Consider the following 20,093-nt stretch of genomic DNA (forward strand, 5'->3'; position numbering starts at 1 on the left):
TTTTGCAATATTTAGTCTTCCATTGTGTGAATATTGAATGCTATTACTTATGTATACAGATGAGGTTAAAACGAAGGGATCATTCAGTTATACCTTGTTTGTGTAATAGGAACATGGCTTTGAGTTTCCCCACCAGGCATCTCCATCTCGGCATGTCCCATCTATTTTGAATAATCCAGGATATACACATACAACAAGTAGCACATTCCAAATGATTCATGCATCACATATTAAGGAGATTGTGTTGGTCAAATGAAAAAATTTGCCTTAATCACTTACCTGCATGATTAGCTGATACAGCATAATATGAATCTGAATACACTTGTGAGAGTGGCTTGTCAGGAAATACTTGGCATGAGGACAAGGGTACCATTCCATCATTCACTTCTCCATATCCCACCACTTCACTTAACAAAAATAGTGGCACAGAATAAATTGAATTTAAACCATAGGCAGATGTACCACACATTTGACCGGTCACATAGGGAGATACATATTTGACTAATTCTTGAATTCCAGGAAAGTCTGGTGACAATGTGCCATATGCCGGGAATACGTCGGTACTATTTCCACCAATGCAGTAACCGCCTTCATCAGCCACAATTTTATAAATGCTTGGATCTGTCCATGTATTTGCTCTCACTTTTGAATAACGTTTGTCATAAGGATGGAAAAATTCTTCTTTTGAAATACTTACCACATATTTCTTTAAGGAATAGAGAGGCTTTAGAGCCATGTAAAGGACCCATGACATCGTACCAAGAAACGCTCGATGGATCTATTTTACAAAAACCATTTTGAATGCCTCCAGCCAGGATAAGTGTTCCCATAGAGTGTGAGAAAATGATTTTGTTTTGAATCACGTTTCCAGTATTGTTAATCAATGAAAGATTGCAGTATGATTTTTGCAAATCCGTATTGTTCCATCCTCTATATTTGGTCTCTTCTCGAATAAACCATCTCTCTGTGCACTGTGGCGTATATGAATTGACCTTTCCCCAATAATCAGGGAAGCTGTTGACTGGAGGTCCTGCTTGTGAAGGCCACTGACCTGCATTGTAGTGTTCAATAATAAAAATTCGAGTTCAGAAATTCAAAGTAAGGTTAACATTCAAATTTGTGATTACTCTGACAACATTATACTTACCCACACCATGCAAGAAAATGCATGTTCTGTTTGTCACGCTTTGCTTAGGATCTTCTTCTTTCAAAGAAGAACATGAATGATCATCTCGTAGCCAAGCAAGAGAGCACGAGTATTTATGATCGAAAATGTACGCCTTTTCTGGTGTGTTATAAATTGGGTTTGACAGCAGAATTTTCTCTTGTTCTGTCTTGGTAAAATTTAAGGTTCCACGAGGGAAGTATTGCTCATCTTCTGGGTTGAGCCCTGTTAAAAGTGGTTGTTCCCCACTCACTGGGATAAATCTGGTAATATTTACAATGAAATTGTTGTTAATGATATGAGAGACAATAAATGGTTTTCGTTGCTTGTCTACACATAGAACATAGTGCTGATGCTCAAAAAATACGATCAATCTGTGGAACTTTCTGGATGAGCAAAGAGTGTTCACAGCAATGTCATATACTGAACTGTCGTCAGGAATCAAATAGCTACTATTCTCAATAATGTCAATTAATTTGTGAAACTCGAAAGGTGAGGTAGAAGCCAATTTAGATGAGGAAGGAAGGAGAGAGCCATTTTCATGAGTGACTTCTCTGAATGCAAACTTGCTAGAGTCAAAGAAATATCTCTTAAGAATTTGTTTGTGTTGCTGGCTAGTGTCACTTCTCGCACTGACAATTTCTCTAAGGACAGTATTCGAGGTAAGCTTGATATGAGAGAGTCCTATTTCCTTCTTTCTTATTGCAGCTGTGCCTTCAAATCTGAGATGGACATCATCTCTATTGGTCACTTTAAAATTAATAACAAACGAGTCTGGAAATACCATTGGAAATGGCTTTAAGCCTTTCTTCAGCAAAGTGTCATCTTTGGAGAAATTTCTTCGGGATGGTTTATCTGCAATGCATATTACCGCATTCCACCACAATGATAATAATATTAATGTACAAAATAACACCAAATGGCGGTGAACACTATTAGAGTGCATCGTGTTGTTGCTATTGTTGAAGGTTGGACAGTTATTTTCAGCTCGGTACAAATTATTAATAAATCCTTTCATTTGAGTGTTGTTGTATCAAGGAATCATTCCGAGTGCACTTGAAAACTATTATATACACAATCGTTTTTAATTGAATAAAGTTCAGCAAGATTTGTGCAAAAATGTCGGTTTTCCAAGAGTAGGAATCGGAACTTTTAAACTTTGCAAAGTATGTACAACGCGTTTGCTGATGCAACAAATCCGTATTGTTGTGTTGTGGCTGTTGATGAGTGTAGTGTTTGTTGTATTCAATTCGCCTAGGTTTAAAAAAGGACAATAAAACGCTCTTCTTGTTCGCTCACAGGCGTCTTCTTTGATAATTTAAAACTGTTTTTTTGTGGTTGCTTTGCCTCTATTTCGGCTCTCATGATGATGAACGTTCATCATCGTTGTGGTGGTGGTTGTTGTTGTTGATGATTCACTTGCCTTTCATGACATTAAATGCGCCTCCAACAACAATCCGGTATGGATTTTAGAAGCTAAATTTATTCATGAAGGATCACAGCATGAGCTTGGAGTCAAAATACAAATCACTCAAGATGAATTTATTTACAAGTATGTGATATCTTTCATGTTTATAGTACAAGATTGTACATAGAGACCAATTTCAATGCTCAGTTGAACGAATTGCTTCTCACTCTCCTCAATAATGACTATTATTTGGCAAAAGGATAGTTTGGATCTCCAATTTTTGGTTTGTTTGTGCTTTCAATGGTCGATTCAAAGTCCTTCCTATTGCTGCTTGGAGAAGACTCAACTTTTTGTTCTCCTCGTTGCTCGGCACTGGTGGAATGTTCTCGAATATCCTCGTCTTTCAGTGTGGTATATTGTTCTTGTTGTTGATGTTGTTTCAACGACTTTTAAGATGTCACCATTAGGTTTTCCAATCAAGACTACTCACTTTGTATTCGTCTGGAATCCAACTCATGATGATGATTAGTGTGTGTGGTTTGTTTCTTTCTTTTGTGAATTGTTATCTATCGATCGACGACAATATATATAATAATGATGATGAACTAAAAAGTTGATTTTGTGATCAATTGTCCTCTTCAAGGCAATTGCCATTCCACAAGTATTTCCTAATTAATACCTCATACATTTCTCAACAATTATTCATAGAGACACCAATGAAAGTTACATTACCTTAATCACACATGAACAACACTTGTAAAACTCTGTCTTTCAACACTTTGAGTACCGAGTTCCTCGCATTCACACGTCAAGTTACAAAGACGCCAAACACTACAAATTTGTAAACATATCTAAAGAAATACAAAAGAACGGGCGCTTCACCTTCCTTACTGGATCAACCTATTTTAACTGTCTTGTCGGGCTAAAGAGTAGAAGCAAGAAGCAAAAACATTGCCTCTATTCCTCTAACGCGTCATAAGCCTTCCATTCCACTCCTCCGAGAGAAAAAAGCTGAATCATCAACTCTGCACCTCTTTCTTCCATTAAACTCAACCTCTCTCTATTCATACATTCATATCCATACACACAATGCCAAGCAAGAAGATTACCGTGAAATCATCCAATCTCAAGGAAACTGCTGAATATATCCAAAGCAAGTACATTTATCGCTATAACAAGACCGACTCTCGCACACAAGAAGATGGATCTACAGAGATTGTTGTTGAACCCAAGACAGTGAATCTTGAATTTAAGACTCAAAAGAAGATTGGTCGAGTGGGTGTCATGTTGGTGGGTTGGGGTGGTAACAATGGTTCCACACTCACTGCAGGTATCTTGGCCAATAAGAAGTAAGTAGTTCATTCAAAACGTTTTTTGAATATTTTAATGCTTATTCTTCTTTGTCTAATAGGAAATTGCAATGGGAAACCAAGGAAGGAATTCACACTGCCAATTGGTTCGGAAGTATTACACAATCAAGTACCATTCATCTCGGAGGACAACAATATTGTGCCCTCAAGGATGTTGTTCCAATGTTGAATCCTGATGAGCTCTTTGTTGGTATGTATCCTTCGCGGCTTGGTTTTCATTTATTGACCAATTCACTTGTTTGGCATTTTTGAATGACCTTTTTCACAATGTTCGACAATGATGTTCTTGCTCCTTTCTTGAATACACACAGATGGTTGGGACATTTCCAATTTGAATATTTATGATTCTTGCCGAAGAGCCAAGGTTTTGGATATTGAAGTGCAAAAGGCTCTCGAAGAAGAATTGAAGCAATACAAACCACGTGCAGCAATTTATGATCCTGATTTTATTGCTGCTAACCAAAATGACAGAGCAAACAATTTCATTGCTGCCACACATAAATTCGAACAAATGGAACAAATTAGAAGCGACATTAGAGACTTCAAACAAAAGAATCAATTGGACAAGGTAATTGTATTGTGGACTGCAAACACTGAACGTTTCTGTAAAGTTTCAGAAAATTTGAACTCCACTGCTCAAGAACTCATGGAGAGCATCAAGAACAATGAGAGCGAAGTATCACCAAGTACTTTGTACTGTGTTGCTTCAATTTTGGAAGGTTGTTCTTACCTCAATGGTTCTCCACAAAACACCTTTGTTCCTGGTGTGATTGAATTGGCTCAACAACATGGCGTCTTTATTGGAGGTGACGATTTTAAGAGTGGACAAACAAAGATCAAGTCAGTCTTGGCTGACTTCCTTGTTGGTGCTGGTTTAAAACTTGCATCCATTGCCAGTTACAATCACTTGGGTAACAATGACGGAAAGAATTTGAGTTCACCACTCCAATTCAGATCAAAGGAGGTTTCAAAGCAAAGTGTTGTTGATGACATGGTTTTGAGCAATGACATCCTCTATCCCAACAAGCAATCAGATGCTCCAGATCACTGCATTGTTATCAAGTATATTCCATACGTGGGTGACAGCAAGCGTGCTCTCGATGAATATATTAGCGAAATTTTCATGAATGGTAAAAATACCATTGTTATTCACAACACCTGCGAAGATTCCCTTTTGGCCACTCCACTCATGCTCGATTTGGTTGTTTTAACAGAACTCATGGAAAGAGTTACATTCAAGCAAATTGACTCTGTTGAACAAGATTTCTCAAACGTTGATTGCAAGGATTTCCGAAAAATGGATTCAGTGATGAGCATTTTGAGCTATTTATTCAAAGCTCCACTCGTGAACACCAATGCTCCAGTGATTAACGCCTTGTTCAAGCAAAGAGCTGCCATTGACAATATTTTACGTGCATTAATTGCAATTCCTCCAGAAAACGATATGCTTTTGGAATATAAGCTTCCACTTTCCAACTAACAAGAATTTATTTATTGTAAATAAATTATTTACATTTTTAATTCAAAGCTGTGACGTTCTTTAAGTGCAATAACAAATAATTTAATAAGTTAAAAAAATTATGCAACAACTCTGAATGGACTACTTGTTCCTTGGTAAGGCAAAACCCTTTGCTCCAAATCCTTGTAATAACCAAAGTGTTGAATACGATAAGTTCCTGGTGGCACAGCAAACGTTTCACCAATATTCCAAATACAGGTAATGATGGATTCGCTGAGCCATTCGCGTCTCCAATGGAATTTTGTGTCCCAATCTCCATCAACAAGAATTGCGACCCATTGATTTCTCTCATTCAATCGCTCGACCGTCAAGAAAGTCTTTTGTGTCATTAAATTGTTCTTTGGATGACCACCATAAAATTCGACCTGAACGGTATCTCCATTTCGATAGGTTTTGGTTGTGTCAATATCACGATACACATCTCCAAATTGTTTACCCAAAGGCACCGTATCCAAAATAACGCCAGGAATAAAACTCCATTGAACTGAGCTTAAATTCAGAGGTTTAGGACCTGGTGGAATTGGTTGATTTAAAGCCAATGCTGTTGCCAACTTGTCATATTCTTGTTGATAGGCAGCAAGAGTATGCTATTTTAACATGAATAAATGATTGTGAATTGATTCCAGACAACCATCATGGTAAAGAATAAGGATTGAGTGAAATGTTCATGATGAGTAAATGTTGAAAATTTCAACTTACTGGTCCATAGAGAGTACTGGCAGCTTCATATCTTTGTGCTTGATACTCTTCATAGGTCGCAATATATTGAGTGTAACTGTTTGAGAGACCTGCAATCACACAACGAGTAGTGGCAGGTGGAAATCTTGTTGGATTCAATGTCGTGAGAGTATTACAAATCGTATTTCTCAGTCTTCTCCCTGACATGGTTGTAAATTCTCCTGGAACTGGAATGATCACGAGTTGTCCAACAGTCATGATTTGAATTGGATTAATTTCAACTGCCCATGGATAAGGGAATTGAGCATAACCAACATCTAAAAGAATTGGTTTTGGTGCTTGACAAGCAATTTGTTCTGGAGTTGGTTTGGCAATAAAACCTGAAATAAAGTTCCAAAATGGATTTCCCTATTATTATTGTAGGCATGGCCACGATTGTTTTTTGAAAACATTTAAAGATTACATGTGGTAGTTATTTCATCATCATGATTTTCACATATAAAAATTATAAACAACATATCATCCATAACAACATGGATTGCATCAAGCAAATGTCACATTACAATTTGAACACTCTTTCTCTACTCACCTTGGTCGAATTGTCTCCTTGTTTGAATGAAAAATCACCTGGACCATCGGTAGTTCCTGCAGCAAAACTGTAGCCCATTGCTCCTTTACAGGTTTTTCCAACTTGACCAGTGTTTGTGTATTTTGGAGAAACAACAATGTCAGACATGTTCAAGTGTGTATGTCTGAAATCAATAGGTCCTTTCAATACAATGGAATTGGTTTTATCATTGTACAGTGCAAGAGCTTTCTTGAATTGATAAGTTCCAATAATTTTTGTAGAGTCTGTGGACGGCATAATAGTTCAAGGAATGATGAGTGACAATATGTGGTTCAGAGGAATGAAATTGGAAAGAGAACAAACAACACTTACCAAAATCAGTTTTACCTGGTCCCTTAGCAGTACATTTCTATATTTTCGATGAATTGAATATATTTGAAAATAAAACATGAATGATGTTCATTATATAAAAAGTGAGGAGAATCATTCCATCATCATTATTGAACCACCAGTTCACATTTTCCATATCATAACAAAATCATATTCCACATATTCCATGTCATGGAACAAAATCATATTTCACATATTCCAAATCATAAAAATATCATGGAACAATATCATATTTCACATATTCTATCTGCTACATTATAATAAAAACATACCTGAGTGGTTCCTTCACAGGTGGAATCAGGAGCACATGGAGTGATACCATCTGGACATGTAGGACCACGAGTATTTGGACTGACATCTCCTTCATTGGATTGAGCAAACATGGCAATGAATGGTCCAACACCTGGGAAGCTCTCATTTCCATTCTTTAACTTTTCAAACATGTAAGAGGCATAACCCTTATTGTCACCACTAATGAACATGTTGGTATTGTTCATACTTGTACAGTGGACAGCAAACCAAGCCAATGCTCCAAGTTCTTTTCCATTGTCATCTTCCAATCTAAGAACTACCATGGTCTTGTCGGTGTCACCATCAATTTCATAAAGTTTTCGTTCTTCAGGTGGGTTCAAAATATAACTGGTTGGAGATCTGTTAATATTACTAAAGAATAAACGATCAGAATTCATGTAAATTCTTCCACCTTGAGAAAGATTTTCATGAGCACGAACAATGGCTTGATAAATTCCTTCAACTATGGCTTGATAGTTTTGATTATCAAAGCCAAAAGTTGTCATGTCGTACACGGCATAGAAACTGTTGTTAAAAGTGATGATAATATTCAGAAAAGTGACCATAAAGATTTCATATCTCAATTCTCATTCAAAATAATGATACAAACCTGTAACCACCTAATGATGATCATCATGGTCGAGATCAATATAATGATCATTCTCTCTCTCAACAACAACAACAACTAATAAATCACATACCTGGTCCAGAGTGCGTATGGATAGCACTAATAGCAACATTATCCAAGGTGTACAAATCTCCATACTTTTCTTGCAATTTTGGAACCACTCCCAATCGAACACTTTGAGTTCCAAAACAAAGGTCAGCACTCACAAAAGCAATTCTACTTTTTGGATTTGTTCTTTCAGCAATCACAAAAGCTCGAGCTCTCAAACGAAAGTGGATTCCTTTGGTTCTTTGATCAACCATGGCATAGCCCTAAAGGATGATTTTCAAATAAATTGGTGGTGTCCATAAAAGATGATGATATCATCATCCATTTGATCATCATGTTGAATCAAAATTCCAATTTTCATCAAAGTATCAACCTTTCATTGTTTTCATCAACCTACCATCATACCCACTTCCGCAGCAGGTCCTGTAATATCATAAATACCTGCTCCGATCATGTAGTTATTTTCATCTATTGGAATATTAGCAGCATGAGCCCATGATGAGAACAAGGAGCCTCCTCTTCCTCCTCCTGATGGCATGAGACCGCAGATCACCATCATTGTTACCATCAGAAAGAGGAACATGATGTTCCGGTCGGTGGCTTGTTTTGATTTCATTTTTTATGGTCTTTGAAGGCTCCAACACAACAATCATGGTTGTGACACTTTGCGGAAGTGAGCTGCAGATGCAGGCGCACCGGACACTATCGAATGTTGGCTGAATGAAATGGAGTTTACAAGAACCTTCTTTTGTTGTGAGAGAAAAAATCTCACACATACTTCCTAATGAGTGGTGGAGTTTATGGATGGATAATAGACATTGTGAATGTTCATCTGATTATGGGTCTCCATTTCAAACTAAAGCAACGATCGTTGCCTTCGAAAAGTCGATTTGGTGTCACAAGGGCCAATATGTCTCTCAACATTGAACATCTGACAAACGTGGTCATAAACTTTCAAGTTGAAGGCTCAAAGGAAGAGTAACACATGTTAATAAGTTAATAAACTCATGTAAAGTCAAAGGTAATTGATTTGATTGAATTTTTGGGCTCTGATTTACTTGAACAGATCAACAGAGAGTGAACACGCTGTCACTCAATACTTCCTCAATTCCATTCAATGGTCATGCATCATCTTCCCTTGAGGTCACTCTTCTATTTTTGACAAGAGAATAAATTATGAAATGAATGACTTGATTGTAAAGGTCATTTAGAAATAAGGTTGTTCTCTCATTCGACTCTCCACAGATTCCTTCTTTTTAAATTTGCTTTTTTTAGAATCAAATGGATAAAAACAAAAATCTAAAATGATATAGAATAGAATGCACAGGCATAATAATCCTGAAAGGGTGAGTTGGATGGTTTGCACTGAAAATCGTTCTCCAAAAACGATTCCAACACAAATGGCCATACTTTGTATCAAACGAAAGGAAGCAAATGCCTCAATGGTTTTCTCATGTTTGAAATAGCTTGCTGTTCCTCCAACTACTGAATAAATTACGACGTTGAGACCAGAATCTGCACATCCACACACAAGTAGAGGGATAAAATAATTGTAATAACTTGGTGGCCAATATACTGTGGCAAAGGAGGCAGCAATGGCAAGGACATGTAAGCACAGCGTTAAAATCATGATTGGCCTTTTTCCAATCTTGTCACACAATCTTCCAAATATTAAAGATCCAACCATCTCTGTAATTCCGAAACAAGCAATCGCCCAAGGGACCAGAAATGTGTGAGAATGTTTTTGCATCACTTTGGGTAGAGACCTATAAAAGAAGGCAATCGAATATCCAGAGTAGCAAAATATAAAGCCAAATAATACTATTTTCACAGAAAACAATACTAAAAAACTACTCTTAATGTTTTCGCAAATATCCCTAACAATGGAAATAATCTTGTCTCTTCTAGAAGGAGGTTTTGGAAGTTCATATTCAATGGTACAAACACTCTCATTTTCATCAAACATGGATGGGAGATTAGAACTATCTTCGTCATCTGTATCGTTATTAATGGTGGCACTGTCGTTTGTTATACTTTGAGAAGAATTTGATTTCATGATGACACTTTTGGGATAGCTGGTTCTTCCAGTTTCTAAATTTCTAAACGAACTGTCATTATTTCGTAAATTGCTTGAGTTTTTGACCTTTCTAGGTTGTTGTTTCCATTGCACATTACTAATTGTTTCGTGAAATGAAATATTCCTTAGAGGAAGCAAAAGTAAAGAGCCGATAAGTGACACAATAAATAGTATTAAAAATAACCAAAAGTAATCGATGTCAGAGTTGACAAGAGAGGTCGAGATTAAGTTTCCAAACACCGAATTGAGAGCATAAATACCAAAGAATACTCCACTGAATAGTCCCATCACACCATCTGCATGATGTGAAGAAAATCTTATTGGCTTGTCTCCCATGCTCATATAGATTGAATTCACATAATCGAGTTCCATCTTATTTCGTTCTTTGGTGGCAATTCTTTGATAATAATTTGCAGATCGAGTCAGTATTTCACCGTGACTGATCCACAATAAACTTGCTCCTAAACCAGAAATGCATGAACATGTATAAGTAATGGGAGCCAAATCAAAACACAAACTAAGCACAAATAATGAATATAATAAAGCTCCAACAATAATGCTTGATCTTAATCCAATCAATTTCAGTATACTCGGCGTGATTAATGAGGAACCACTTAGAGAAGCATAGAGAACGACCGAAGCCGTTGTAATTCGTTTTCTAATTTCCGAGAAATAAAATAATATGATATTAAATGCAGAAAATAAAATCAAAAAGGAAAATCCTAATATCACAACATTTACAAATCCCTTGTTGAAATACTTGATTTTAGATGGAAGTGATGCTTTAAATTTTCGTCCTTTCAACAGTGGAGATTTGAGAGCACCTTCTTTTTGTTGGTGCCGCAGAGAATTTTCATCTTCCAAAAAATCTGTTTCACTATTTACATGATGATTGATATGAATATTAGAAGTATGAATGGATGGTTCATTCGGGGATGAAAATGGTTTTTTATATCGTTTTGAACGATGATCCCTATATTCATCCGTGAGTATTTGATTCATGGAGTCTTCTTCCATATCGTCCTCTACACTGGAGGTTTGATAGTAGTGACCTGGGGACGAATCTTCCTCATCATAATGCCGATGATGGTCTTTAAAAAAACCATGAGGGTTCATTTGAATTTTGAAGTGAGAACACGAACGATGAATTATGTGGTTGATTTTAAGAAGAAGATTAAAATTGGTAATTCCTATTGGTCCATGCCATCGACGAAATTTTTCAGAAAGTGTATCTAATTTGGTGGTGCTTTCAATTTTTTGAGGTCCAACAACAGTGAAGATCGTCAAGAAACACCAAAATGGGCTTTCAAATGTTGTCGAGTATGGACAGACCTTTGAGAAGTGACAAAAAATTGTGTTGTTTTGAGAACATAAATTCCAACACTTTTCCACCCTTTAAAAGAAATTTTGTTTGAAAACGAGTGAAATTTCTCAACAACAAAAAATGGATGCACATCATGCCATGACGGAAACTCATCGCCATCTTTTGCAATTTTTGATGGCTCACCGATTTCAATCGGAAGATGATTTACGAGACAAACTAGAGAATTATAAATTGGAACATCAATACGGATTATTAGTGGAAAATATGCGTTCGCAAAATACCAATGTACATTATGATAAAACTTTGGAAGAATTCATCGGAACCATTAATAGGGCTCTTTCACTTCTACATTTTAAAATTGTCAAGACAAAACATCCCAAGACTCGAAAAATACTTTATACAATCATTAATGAATTAGATGACGAAATTTCAAAATTATCAACAAGATTTTCTCCCGACGAATTGACCTTCTTTAAAACACTCATAGAGGCCCTTGCAGATGAACAAGATATTTCCAAACTAACAGCTAATAGCAATAGACCAAAAACTTTGAGTATGGAAGCAGCTGATATTGCATTGGATGCATTCATTGAAGAAGGTTGGCTTGAAGAAATCAACGGAAAGCTAGCACTAGGTATTCGATCCATCACTGATTTAGAGACTGTAATTTCCGAACTTACAGCAATGGCAGATGAAGAACCGGCAACAGAAGAGGTTCAAGAAGAAGATGAATAATATATTCGCGGATCTGTGAATTGTTATTGAGAATGTTCCACCATGCATTGGAATGGCGCCAAAATTTCCACACACCAATTAAAAAATTCTCAAAATGAAACAAACCTTTTTGGCGTAGGTACATTGCAATTAATTGTTTGAGCTTGTGATGAGATTGATCCTTTTGCTTTTGTTAACAGAGCGTTCATGGGAGGAAAGAAATCAACCTCCACGACATCGTCAAAGAAAGAACAAGGAGAAAAGAGAAAGAGAAAAGAAGAAGAAGAAACAACACCATCATCAATAAAATCGGAAGAAGTTGCAACGATTTCAACCATCCAGAAGACTTCTGAAAGCTCCATGACACCAAAGAACAACAGTGGTGATACTCTCACTGAAATACCAAGTAAATCATCATCATCAACGATAATTCAAGAAGTAAAAAAACGAAAACTCGTGGTGGAGGATGAAACCGATCATCATGAAGAAGAAGAACAAATTGTGGCGGAAGAAAATGATCAAGACGTGGCAAATTATTCCTCCGATGAAGAAGAGGAGAATGAAGAGGAAGATGAAATTGAAGAAACAGGCGAGGAAACGGATGCTTCCACCACATCTTCATCATTCAAAGCCTCAACTTCAAAGAAAATTTCTAAAGCCCCAAGTTTTGAATATCAGTCATATGACCCGATTGCGAACGCAACTTGGAAAACAGGAACAAGGTAGAGTATTTTATGACTATTTCAGAATTGTGAGAGGCATAATGCATGTCACACTTTCTAGTACTCCTTATTTATTTCTTGCAAAAACTTTGGATCAAATTTCTAAAATTGGTTCCTCTATTAAGAAGACAGAATTATTATGTAATTGTTTTAGAAGTATAATTGCAGTTTCACCAAATGACCTACTTTATGCTGTTTATCTTTCAATTAACAAATTAGCCCCTGCTCATTTAGGTATTGAACTGGGCGTTGGAGAAAGTTTGATTCAGAAGGCGTTGGCTGAAGCAACTGGAAAATCACTTAAGAAAATTAAAGAATTGAGTGCAAAGGAAGGAGATTTAGGATTGGTAGCAAACGCTGCAAGAAGTACTCAGAAAACAATGTTCAAGCCAAAATCATTGACTATTAAGAGCGTTTTTGATGCATTCAAGTTCATTGCAACAACAGAAGGTAAAAAGGTATGTTGAGAGCTCTCATTAATGAGAAAATGTAATCATTAACTCAAATAGAGTATGAACACCAAAGTGGAAAAAATCAAACTTTTACTAGTTTCAGCTGTCGATGTTGAACCCATGTTTATCATTAGGTCACTTCAAGGAAAATTGAGAATTGGTTTGGGAGAGGAAACTGTGTTGATTGCTCTTTCTCATGCTGTTCTTTTAAGCAAAAAATCGAAAAAATCTGTGGATGAGAACGACTTGAAGTTTGCAAAAGAAACTCTAAAATCTGTATATAGTGAAATACCAAGCTATGACGACATTATTCCTGCCGTTTTAGAACATGGCTTTGAAAAATTACCAGAGATTTGTCATCTCAAGCCAGGATTTCCAGTTCGACCCATGTTGGCAAAGAGCGCAAAAGGAGTTCAAGAACTCTTTGAGAGGTTTGGAGACAAAGAGTTCACATGTGAATTTAAATATGACGGAGAGAGAGCACAAATACACATGCTGCCAGACAAAACTATCAAGATTTATAGTAGAAATATGGAAAATCATACTGCCAAATATCCTGACTTAATCCAATTGATGCCTCAGGTCATCAAAGAAAATGTCACTAGCTTTATCATTGATTGTGAGGTAGTTGCCTATGATCCTGTTGAAAAGAAGATCAAACCTTTCCAAGTTCTAAGCACAAGAGGCAGAAAGAATATTCAGCTGAATGATATCAAAGTACAAGTATGCTTGTTTGCCTTCGATTTATTGTACCTTAATGGAGAATCCTATTTGAAAAAGACACTCAAAGAACGAAGAAAAGCTCTGCATGAAAATTTCACAGTAACAGATGACAAGTTTCAATTTGCCTCAAGTAGAGACACCACAGATCCTAATGACATTCAAATATTCTTGGATGAATCAATTAAGGGAAATTGTGAAGGCTTGATGGTGAAAACACTCACAGAAGATGCCACCTATGAACCATCGAAAAGATCCTTCAACTGGCTCAAACTCAAGAAGGATTACATTGAAGGTCTTGGTGATTCAGTTGATTTAGTTGTGATTGGTGGTTATAAGGGCAAAGGAAAAAGAACTGGTGTTTATGGTGGATTTTTGTTGGCTTGCTATGACCCTGAATCTGATCAATATCAATCTATTTGTAAGATTGGAACTGGATTTTCTGATGAAATGCTTAAACAATGCACTGAAACTATGGATCGTTATATTATTCCAAATCCAAGACCATACTACGCTTGGAAGGAAAGTCAACGTCCTGATGTCTGGTTTGATGCAAAAGTGGTTTGGGAAATTAAGGCTGCTGACTTGACCATTTCTCCTGCCCATATGGCTGCTGTTGGTCTTGTTGATGAATCAAAAGGAATTGCTTTAAGATTTCCTCGTTTTATTCGTGTCAGAGAGGACAAAACACCCGAACAGGCAACGACAGGGGAGCAAATTGCTGAGCTTTTTAACTCACAAGCAGTCATTTCCCAAAACAAAAAACAGCAAGCAACTCTGAAACATTTGTAGACTTAGCTTTTCAATAAATCTCTCAAAATTAAAGCATTTTCATTTCATAAATTGAATAAGCCAGTAAGATTAATTGTCAGAGAAATTTCTTGAATATTCGAATTTAATGAAAACAGCAAAGGATTGAAATAAATAGGGTTTTTATTGTTATGAATTAAAAATACCTGGTATTATTAACAGTGTGTAATTCACATAGTTATTGTTTTTGTTTTGCCAATTCATTCTTGATATAATTCAAAGCAGATCCAGCCTTGAACCATTCAATTTGCAAGTCACTGAATGTGTGGTTGAGTTCAACGTCAAATGTCTTGCCATCTTGTTTCTTGACAGTCATTCGGACTGGTTTACCTACTTGAAATTGGGCTCCACTGATGTGCAATGTCAATTTATCGCTTGGATCAATCTTGTCATAATCCTTTGGATCCTTGAAAGTTAATGGCAACATTCCTTGCTTCTTGAGGTTGGTTTCGTGAATACGAGCAAATGAACGAGTAATGATGGCAACACCACCAAGGAAACGAGGTTCCAAAGCAGCATGTTCTCTAGAACTTCCTTCACCATAGTTTTCATCACCAATGACAACCCATTTAACATTGTTTGCCTTATAGTGACGAGCAACATCTGGAACTCCTTGATATTCGCCAGTCAATTGATTCTTGACACTGTTGGCCTTTCCGTTTTCAGAATTGATAGCACCAATCAAAAGGTTGTTGGAAATATTGTCCAAGTGGCCTCTATACTTCAACCACGATCCAGCCATACTGATGTGATCAGTTGTACATTTACCTAGAACCTTAATAAGAATTGAACAATCGGTGTAATCTTTACCGTCCCATGGAGAGAATGGAGCCAACAATTGGAGTCTGTCACTTGTTGGAGAAACTTCAACCTTGATGTTTGATCCATCTGCAGGAGGAGCTTGGAAAGTGTTTTGGCCAGCATCAAAACCTTTTGATGGTAACTCTTCACCTCGAGGAGGAGAAAGTTTGAACTCCTTGCCGTCAGAACCAACCAAAGAGTCCTTCATTGGATTAAACTTCAAAGTACCAGCAATGGTGAGAGCGGTAACAATTTCAGGTGATGCGACAAAAGCATGTGTAGCAGAGTTACCATCGTTACGAGCAGTAAAGTTTCTGTTATAGGATGTAATAATGGAGTTTGCTTCGCCCTTCTTGACGTCCTTTCTTTCCCATTGACCAATACAAGGACCACAGGCATTAGCCAACACTTGACCTCCAGCAGATTCCAAATTCTTCAAAATTCCATCACGTTCAATAGTAGCTCTCACTTGTTCAGAACCTGGTGTAATCAAGAAGAATGACCTTGCCTTCACTCCATGCTCAGCAGCTTGCTTACAGACATCTGCTGCACGAGTCATGTCCTCATAGGATGAGTTTGTGCATGAACCAATCAAACCCACGCTCAACTTTTCTGGCCAACCTTCTTTTTGAACTCGTTCAGCAAACTTTGACAAAGGTGTTCCAAGGTCAGGTGTGAATGGTCCGTTAATGTGTGGCTCCAATGTATCCAAGTTAATTTCAATAATTTGGTCATATTCAGCATTCTTATCAGAAGTGAAAATATCCTTGTGGTCATTAACAAGTTCAGCCATTTCAGTTCTCTTTGTGGAAATCAAGTATCTCTCCATAGCTTTGGTATATGGGAAAACACTTGTGGTAGCTCCAATTTCAGCACCCTGAACATAAATTTAGTAAAATTAATGCCCTCAACAAAAATACTTACCATATTACAAATGGTGGCCATACCTGTACAAGAAAGAGACTCAACACCAGGACCAAAGTATTCAACAATGGCACCAGTACCACCCTTAACTGTTAAAATGTCAGCAACCTTCAAAATAACATCCTTTGGTGCTGTCCATCCATTCAACTTTCCAGTCAAATGAACACCAATAACCTTTGGTGTCTTCAATTCCCAAGGAATTCCGGCCATCACGTCAACTGCATCAGCACCACCAACTCCAATAGCAAGCATTCCTAGACCACCGGCATTTGGTGTATGTGAGTCAGTACCAATCATTAAACCTCCAGGGAAAGCATAGTTTTCCAAAACAATTTGGTGAATAATACCAGAACCTGGTTTCCAGAAGCCAATTCCATGCTTGGCTGCAGCTGTTGACAAAAAGTTGTACACTTCCTTGTTTACGTCAATAGCCTTTTGTAAATCTTTGTTTGCTCCCTCTTCGGCTTGAATCAAGTGATCACAGTGAATGGTTGTTGGGACTTGAACGACTGGAATTCCCGAACTCATAAATTGGAGCATGGCCATTTGGGCAGTGGCATCTTGCATGGCCTAATGAGTGATCATATTGTTTGTGGTAACATTTTATCAAACATTCAAAAATACCGAGTTTGATGAGATGAATATTTTGTTCGAACGTTAATATTCAAAAACGACATTGCGATTGTAAATCATTGTAAAATAGTCGAATAATGATGGCCATAATGGCAGTGTAATACCCAAGACAGAGGATAAAGATGAATGTTGAACAGGAACGACGCGTTGTTGTATTAATATGAGGTGTGGCCACATCATTACAGTCCGTATTAAGAAATTCCAAATATGTAATCTTACCAAGAGTACTTACCACTCTATCAGGACGGAGCTTTAAATAACTCTTTCCACGAACAATTTCTTGGTTAGCAGGATCATCCAAATGTCCATACAAAATCTTCTCAGAGAGAGTCAAAGGTCTATTCAATCTCTGCTTAACAATATCCAAACGTTTTACGAGATTGGAAATATCATATTCTCCCTTTTCAACTCTGGAGAATGGAGCCTTTGTTCTCTTCTGAGTGGTTTGTGTTTTGCTGAAGGACCTTGTTTGGTTTGCAATTAGGTTATTGTTCTTGCACGATGATGATTGTAATGTGTTCGAGCAAGCGGATTTGACAACTCTCTTCATTTTTTTTTGATAATAAAAATAACCTTTGGTTTCTTTATCGCCGAGTCATCTGTAAGCAGCGCACTCAGTCAATAAAAGGTGATGAGGTGAGAGGAGAAAACACTCGGCCCATCAAGTTTTGATTGTATTAACACACAATCATCTTTGGGATTCCATCAAAATTTCGCATGATGCTCAAATTAATAATTGGCCGGTTTTGAGGTCTGGGTTTTCGGTGAAATTTGGTAACATTTCCACTTTAGGTTTGGTGATTGAGAGCTTCAACAACATGCATGGATAATTCGACTCAAAATTCAACTCAAGTTGGAGTTCAATAATTTATTTTCAAGCAAAGAATACATAAAGGTGGTGGTTATAAAGGCAATGGGAGGTACATGCGGTATTAAGGAACATGCAAGTGATCACACACTAGCCATTTCCAACAAATTGCATTAGTTGCAAAGATTATTGTTGAGGTTTTACGCTATACTTTTTCAATAATTCTTCTTCTAAATTCTTCTGTTGGAGTTCCTTCCATTCATCAGAGCTAATAAAGTAAGTTAATTCATAAAATAAAAATAGCAATAATACATACTCAAATCCAATAAATGTCCAAAAATCTTCTGGGCCAGGCTTGAAAAGTTTTGGTTTATAAATTTCACCACTCTTCTCACGTTCCTTCTTTTGATTTCTTTGTGTGGTTTCAACCTTATCTTTTTCAATAGCTGCAAGTTGCACATCATTTTGCTTGATAGCCTTTGTCAAATTAAGCCACAACTTTCTCGATTCATTGTCTCTTTGGACTTCCAATGGGGGAACATGCTTTGGTACAACTTCGGCTGTTTTAACTTCGAAGAAAAGTGATTCAGTCTCCTTGTCAGAATCCTATTATATGTAATTATGTGAATGAACAAATGTATAATTGTTGAAAATGAATTAATACTAACCTTTCCCTTGATATAGAGTTTGTCATTCCATTTTCCACGAATTTGATATAGTGTCTTCTTCTTATGTTTTATCTTTGCAGAAACAACATTATATTCTCCTCCAAAGAATGGCTTGGCCTTAAATTCAATTTCTGCTAACATATTTGTTTTCTTACATTCAATTTTGGTCTTTCCAGACATTTCCATAATAAGTTTGCCAAAGATAACTCCTCGAGCATACACACTTGGCCAAGTGGCGGTATACACTTCATTGTCACGACTTCCAAAAGTAATTTTCAGTATTCCTTCACTGATTGATGCTGCTGAGTTTCCTAAAAACTTGGATCTTGGATAATACCATCCTTCAAGAACGAGTTTTTTGTGCTTACATTCAGCATAAATTGCACTCTTTGGAGGATGGTGAGACACTTGTTCACCAATACAGGTCATGAGTCCATCAGACTTAAGCTCATAATTGCAACGGAACACCTCTCCAAGAACTGGATTGTAGGGTTTTTTGACACCCTTTGGTTTTACATGCCATCCAGAGAGATACCATCTCACAAGGTTAACCATTCTCTGAATTGGATCATCATGGTCCATAGCACTATATTGTTGTTGAGATGTAGGATGAGATGTCATTGTTATTGTTGAGTTCAACAGTTGAGACCATAAAGGATGTGTACGAGGTGGTGATTGTTATGTTGTTTTGATGTTATGTTGTTATTGGTGTTTTCAACGTATGTTGTTGTTGTTAATGTTGTTGATGTTGTCCAATCAAGCAATATCATCAACAACGCCATCATTTCATCCAACAAGAAAAAGAATTCAGTTCACGATGATGACAGGAACAGTGTTCGAACAATTATAACAATATTTGTGGATATCAAAACCATCATCATTATTGTAATTGGTAAAATAAATAAACTTACGTCGTGAGAAGATGAGCATGTGTATTGAAATCAGTCAACTTTTCCAACAAAGAACGAGGTTCAAGAAAATCGCAAGGAATTGGGATCTTTGTCAAATCCATACCGATTTTCAATTGGCCCATGAATTGCATCAACATGCTCTTGGTGTTCTCATTTAAAATTTCAATGTCATCTTCGGATTGTCCTTTAAACATTTCACTTTGTTCTTCTTCCTTTGTTAATTCTCGAGTTGGAGGTTGTTCATCAGCAACCGATGATGAATCGGTATCAGAAATTTCATCAACACTGTTTGAAACGTTGAGAGCACTATTACTGGACATTTTTTTAAAGAAATGGAATGATGACTTGTGGCTGCAACGGAAGACTTGATTCTCTCGAGTTGAAAGAACACAATTAGCTTTGTTGACAGGCACAAGAGTCAAGTTCATATACTGTTTTCGACACATAGATAACTGAGGCTCATG

At 36.9% G+C, this 20,093-nt stretch overlaps 9 protein-coding genes across 9 annotated transcripts; 3 read left to right on the forward strand and 6 right to left on the reverse strand.

Moving 5' to 3' along the window:
• Positions 1–87: 87 nt before the first annotated feature.
• FDP41_005137 (uncharacterized protein) lies at positions 88–2,111 on the reverse strand (the record flags this gene model as incomplete). Its single annotated transcript, XM_044708629.1, has 4 exons — positions 88–161; positions 280–642; positions 698–1,051; positions 1,148–2,111. The coding sequence occupies 4 exons, from the start codon at positions 2,109–2,111 to the stop codon at positions 88–90; spliced, it is 1,755 nt and encodes a 584-aa protein (XP_044560523.1).
• Positions 2,112–2,818: 707 nt separating this feature from the next.
• On the reverse strand, positions 2,819–3,090 carry FDP41_005138 (uncharacterized protein; the record flags this gene model as incomplete). Its single annotated transcript, XM_044708630.1, has 2 exons — positions 2,819–3,019; positions 3,064–3,090. The coding sequence occupies 2 exons, from the start codon at positions 3,088–3,090 to the stop codon at positions 2,819–2,821; spliced, it is 228 nt and encodes a 75-aa protein (XP_044560524.1).
• Positions 3,091–3,662: 572 nt separating this feature from the next.
• FDP41_005139 (uncharacterized protein) lies at positions 3,663–5,423 on the forward strand (the record flags this gene model as incomplete). Its single annotated transcript, XM_044708631.1, has 3 exons — positions 3,663–3,922; positions 3,985–4,133; positions 4,255–5,423. 3 exons carry the CDS (start codon positions 3,663–3,665, stop codon positions 5,421–5,423), a joined length of 1,578 nt encoding a protein of 525 aa, XP_044560525.1.
• A 98-nt stretch (positions 5,424–5,521) lies between these two features.
• FDP41_005140 (uncharacterized protein) lies at positions 5,522–8,681 on the reverse strand (the record flags this gene model as incomplete). The annotated part of the gene is made up of 8 exons (XM_044708633.1): positions 5,522–6,049; positions 6,162–6,548; positions 6,730–6,992; positions 7,081–7,117; positions 7,371–7,914; positions 8,000–8,009; positions 8,091–8,328; positions 8,463–8,681. 8 exons carry the CDS (start codon positions 8,679–8,681, stop codon positions 5,522–5,524), a joined length of 2,226 nt encoding a protein of 741 aa, XP_044560526.1.
• Positions 8,682–9,272: 591 nt separating this feature from the next.
• FDP41_005141 (uncharacterized protein) lies at positions 9,273–11,258 on the reverse strand (the record flags this gene model as incomplete). Its single annotated transcript, XM_044708634.1, has 1 exon — positions 9,273–11,258. The coding sequence occupies one exon, from the start codon at positions 11,256–11,258 to the stop codon at positions 9,273–9,275; it is 1,986 nt and encodes a 661-aa protein (XP_044560527.1).
• A 328-nt stretch (positions 11,259–11,586) lies between these two features.
• On the forward strand, positions 11,587–12,201 carry FDP41_005142 (uncharacterized protein; the record flags this gene model as incomplete). The annotated part of the gene is made up of 1 exon (XM_044708635.1): positions 11,587–12,201. The coding sequence occupies one exon, from the start codon at positions 11,587–11,589 to the stop codon at positions 12,199–12,201; it is 615 nt and encodes a 204-aa protein (XP_044560528.1).
• A 94-nt stretch (positions 12,202–12,295) lies between these two features.
• FDP41_005143 (uncharacterized protein) lies at positions 12,296–14,866 on the forward strand (the record flags this gene model as incomplete). Its single annotated transcript, XM_044708636.1, has 4 exons — positions 12,296–12,315; positions 12,381–12,902; positions 12,964–13,360; positions 13,412–14,866. 4 exons carry the CDS (start codon positions 12,296–12,298, stop codon positions 14,864–14,866), a joined length of 2,394 nt encoding a protein of 797 aa, XP_044560529.1.
• A 196-nt stretch (positions 14,867–15,062) lies between these two features.
• On the reverse strand, positions 15,063–17,792 carry FDP41_005144 (uncharacterized protein; the record flags this gene model as incomplete). Its single annotated transcript, XM_044708637.1, has 3 exons — positions 15,063–16,562; positions 16,610–17,179; positions 17,475–17,792. 3 exons carry the CDS (start codon positions 17,790–17,792, stop codon positions 15,063–15,065), a joined length of 2,388 nt encoding a protein of 795 aa, XP_044560530.1.
• A 444-nt stretch (positions 17,793–18,236) lies between these two features.
• FDP41_005145 (uncharacterized protein) lies at positions 18,237–19,949 on the reverse strand (the record flags this gene model as incomplete). Its single annotated transcript, XM_044708638.1, has 4 exons — positions 18,237–18,318; positions 18,367–18,656; positions 18,719–19,304; positions 19,630–19,949. 4 exons carry the CDS (start codon positions 19,947–19,949, stop codon positions 18,237–18,239), a joined length of 1,278 nt encoding a protein of 425 aa, XP_044560531.1.
• Between the last annotated feature and the right edge of the window lie 144 nt (positions 19,950–20,093).

The sequence above is a fragment of the Naegleria fowleri genome, assembly GCF_008403515.1.
Source record: "Naegleria fowleri strain ATCC 30894 chromosome Unknown tig43, whole genome shotgun sequence".
NCBI classification, from domain to species: Eukaryota; Heterolobosea; class Eutetramitea; order Acrasida; family Naegleriidae; genus Naegleria; species Naegleria fowleri.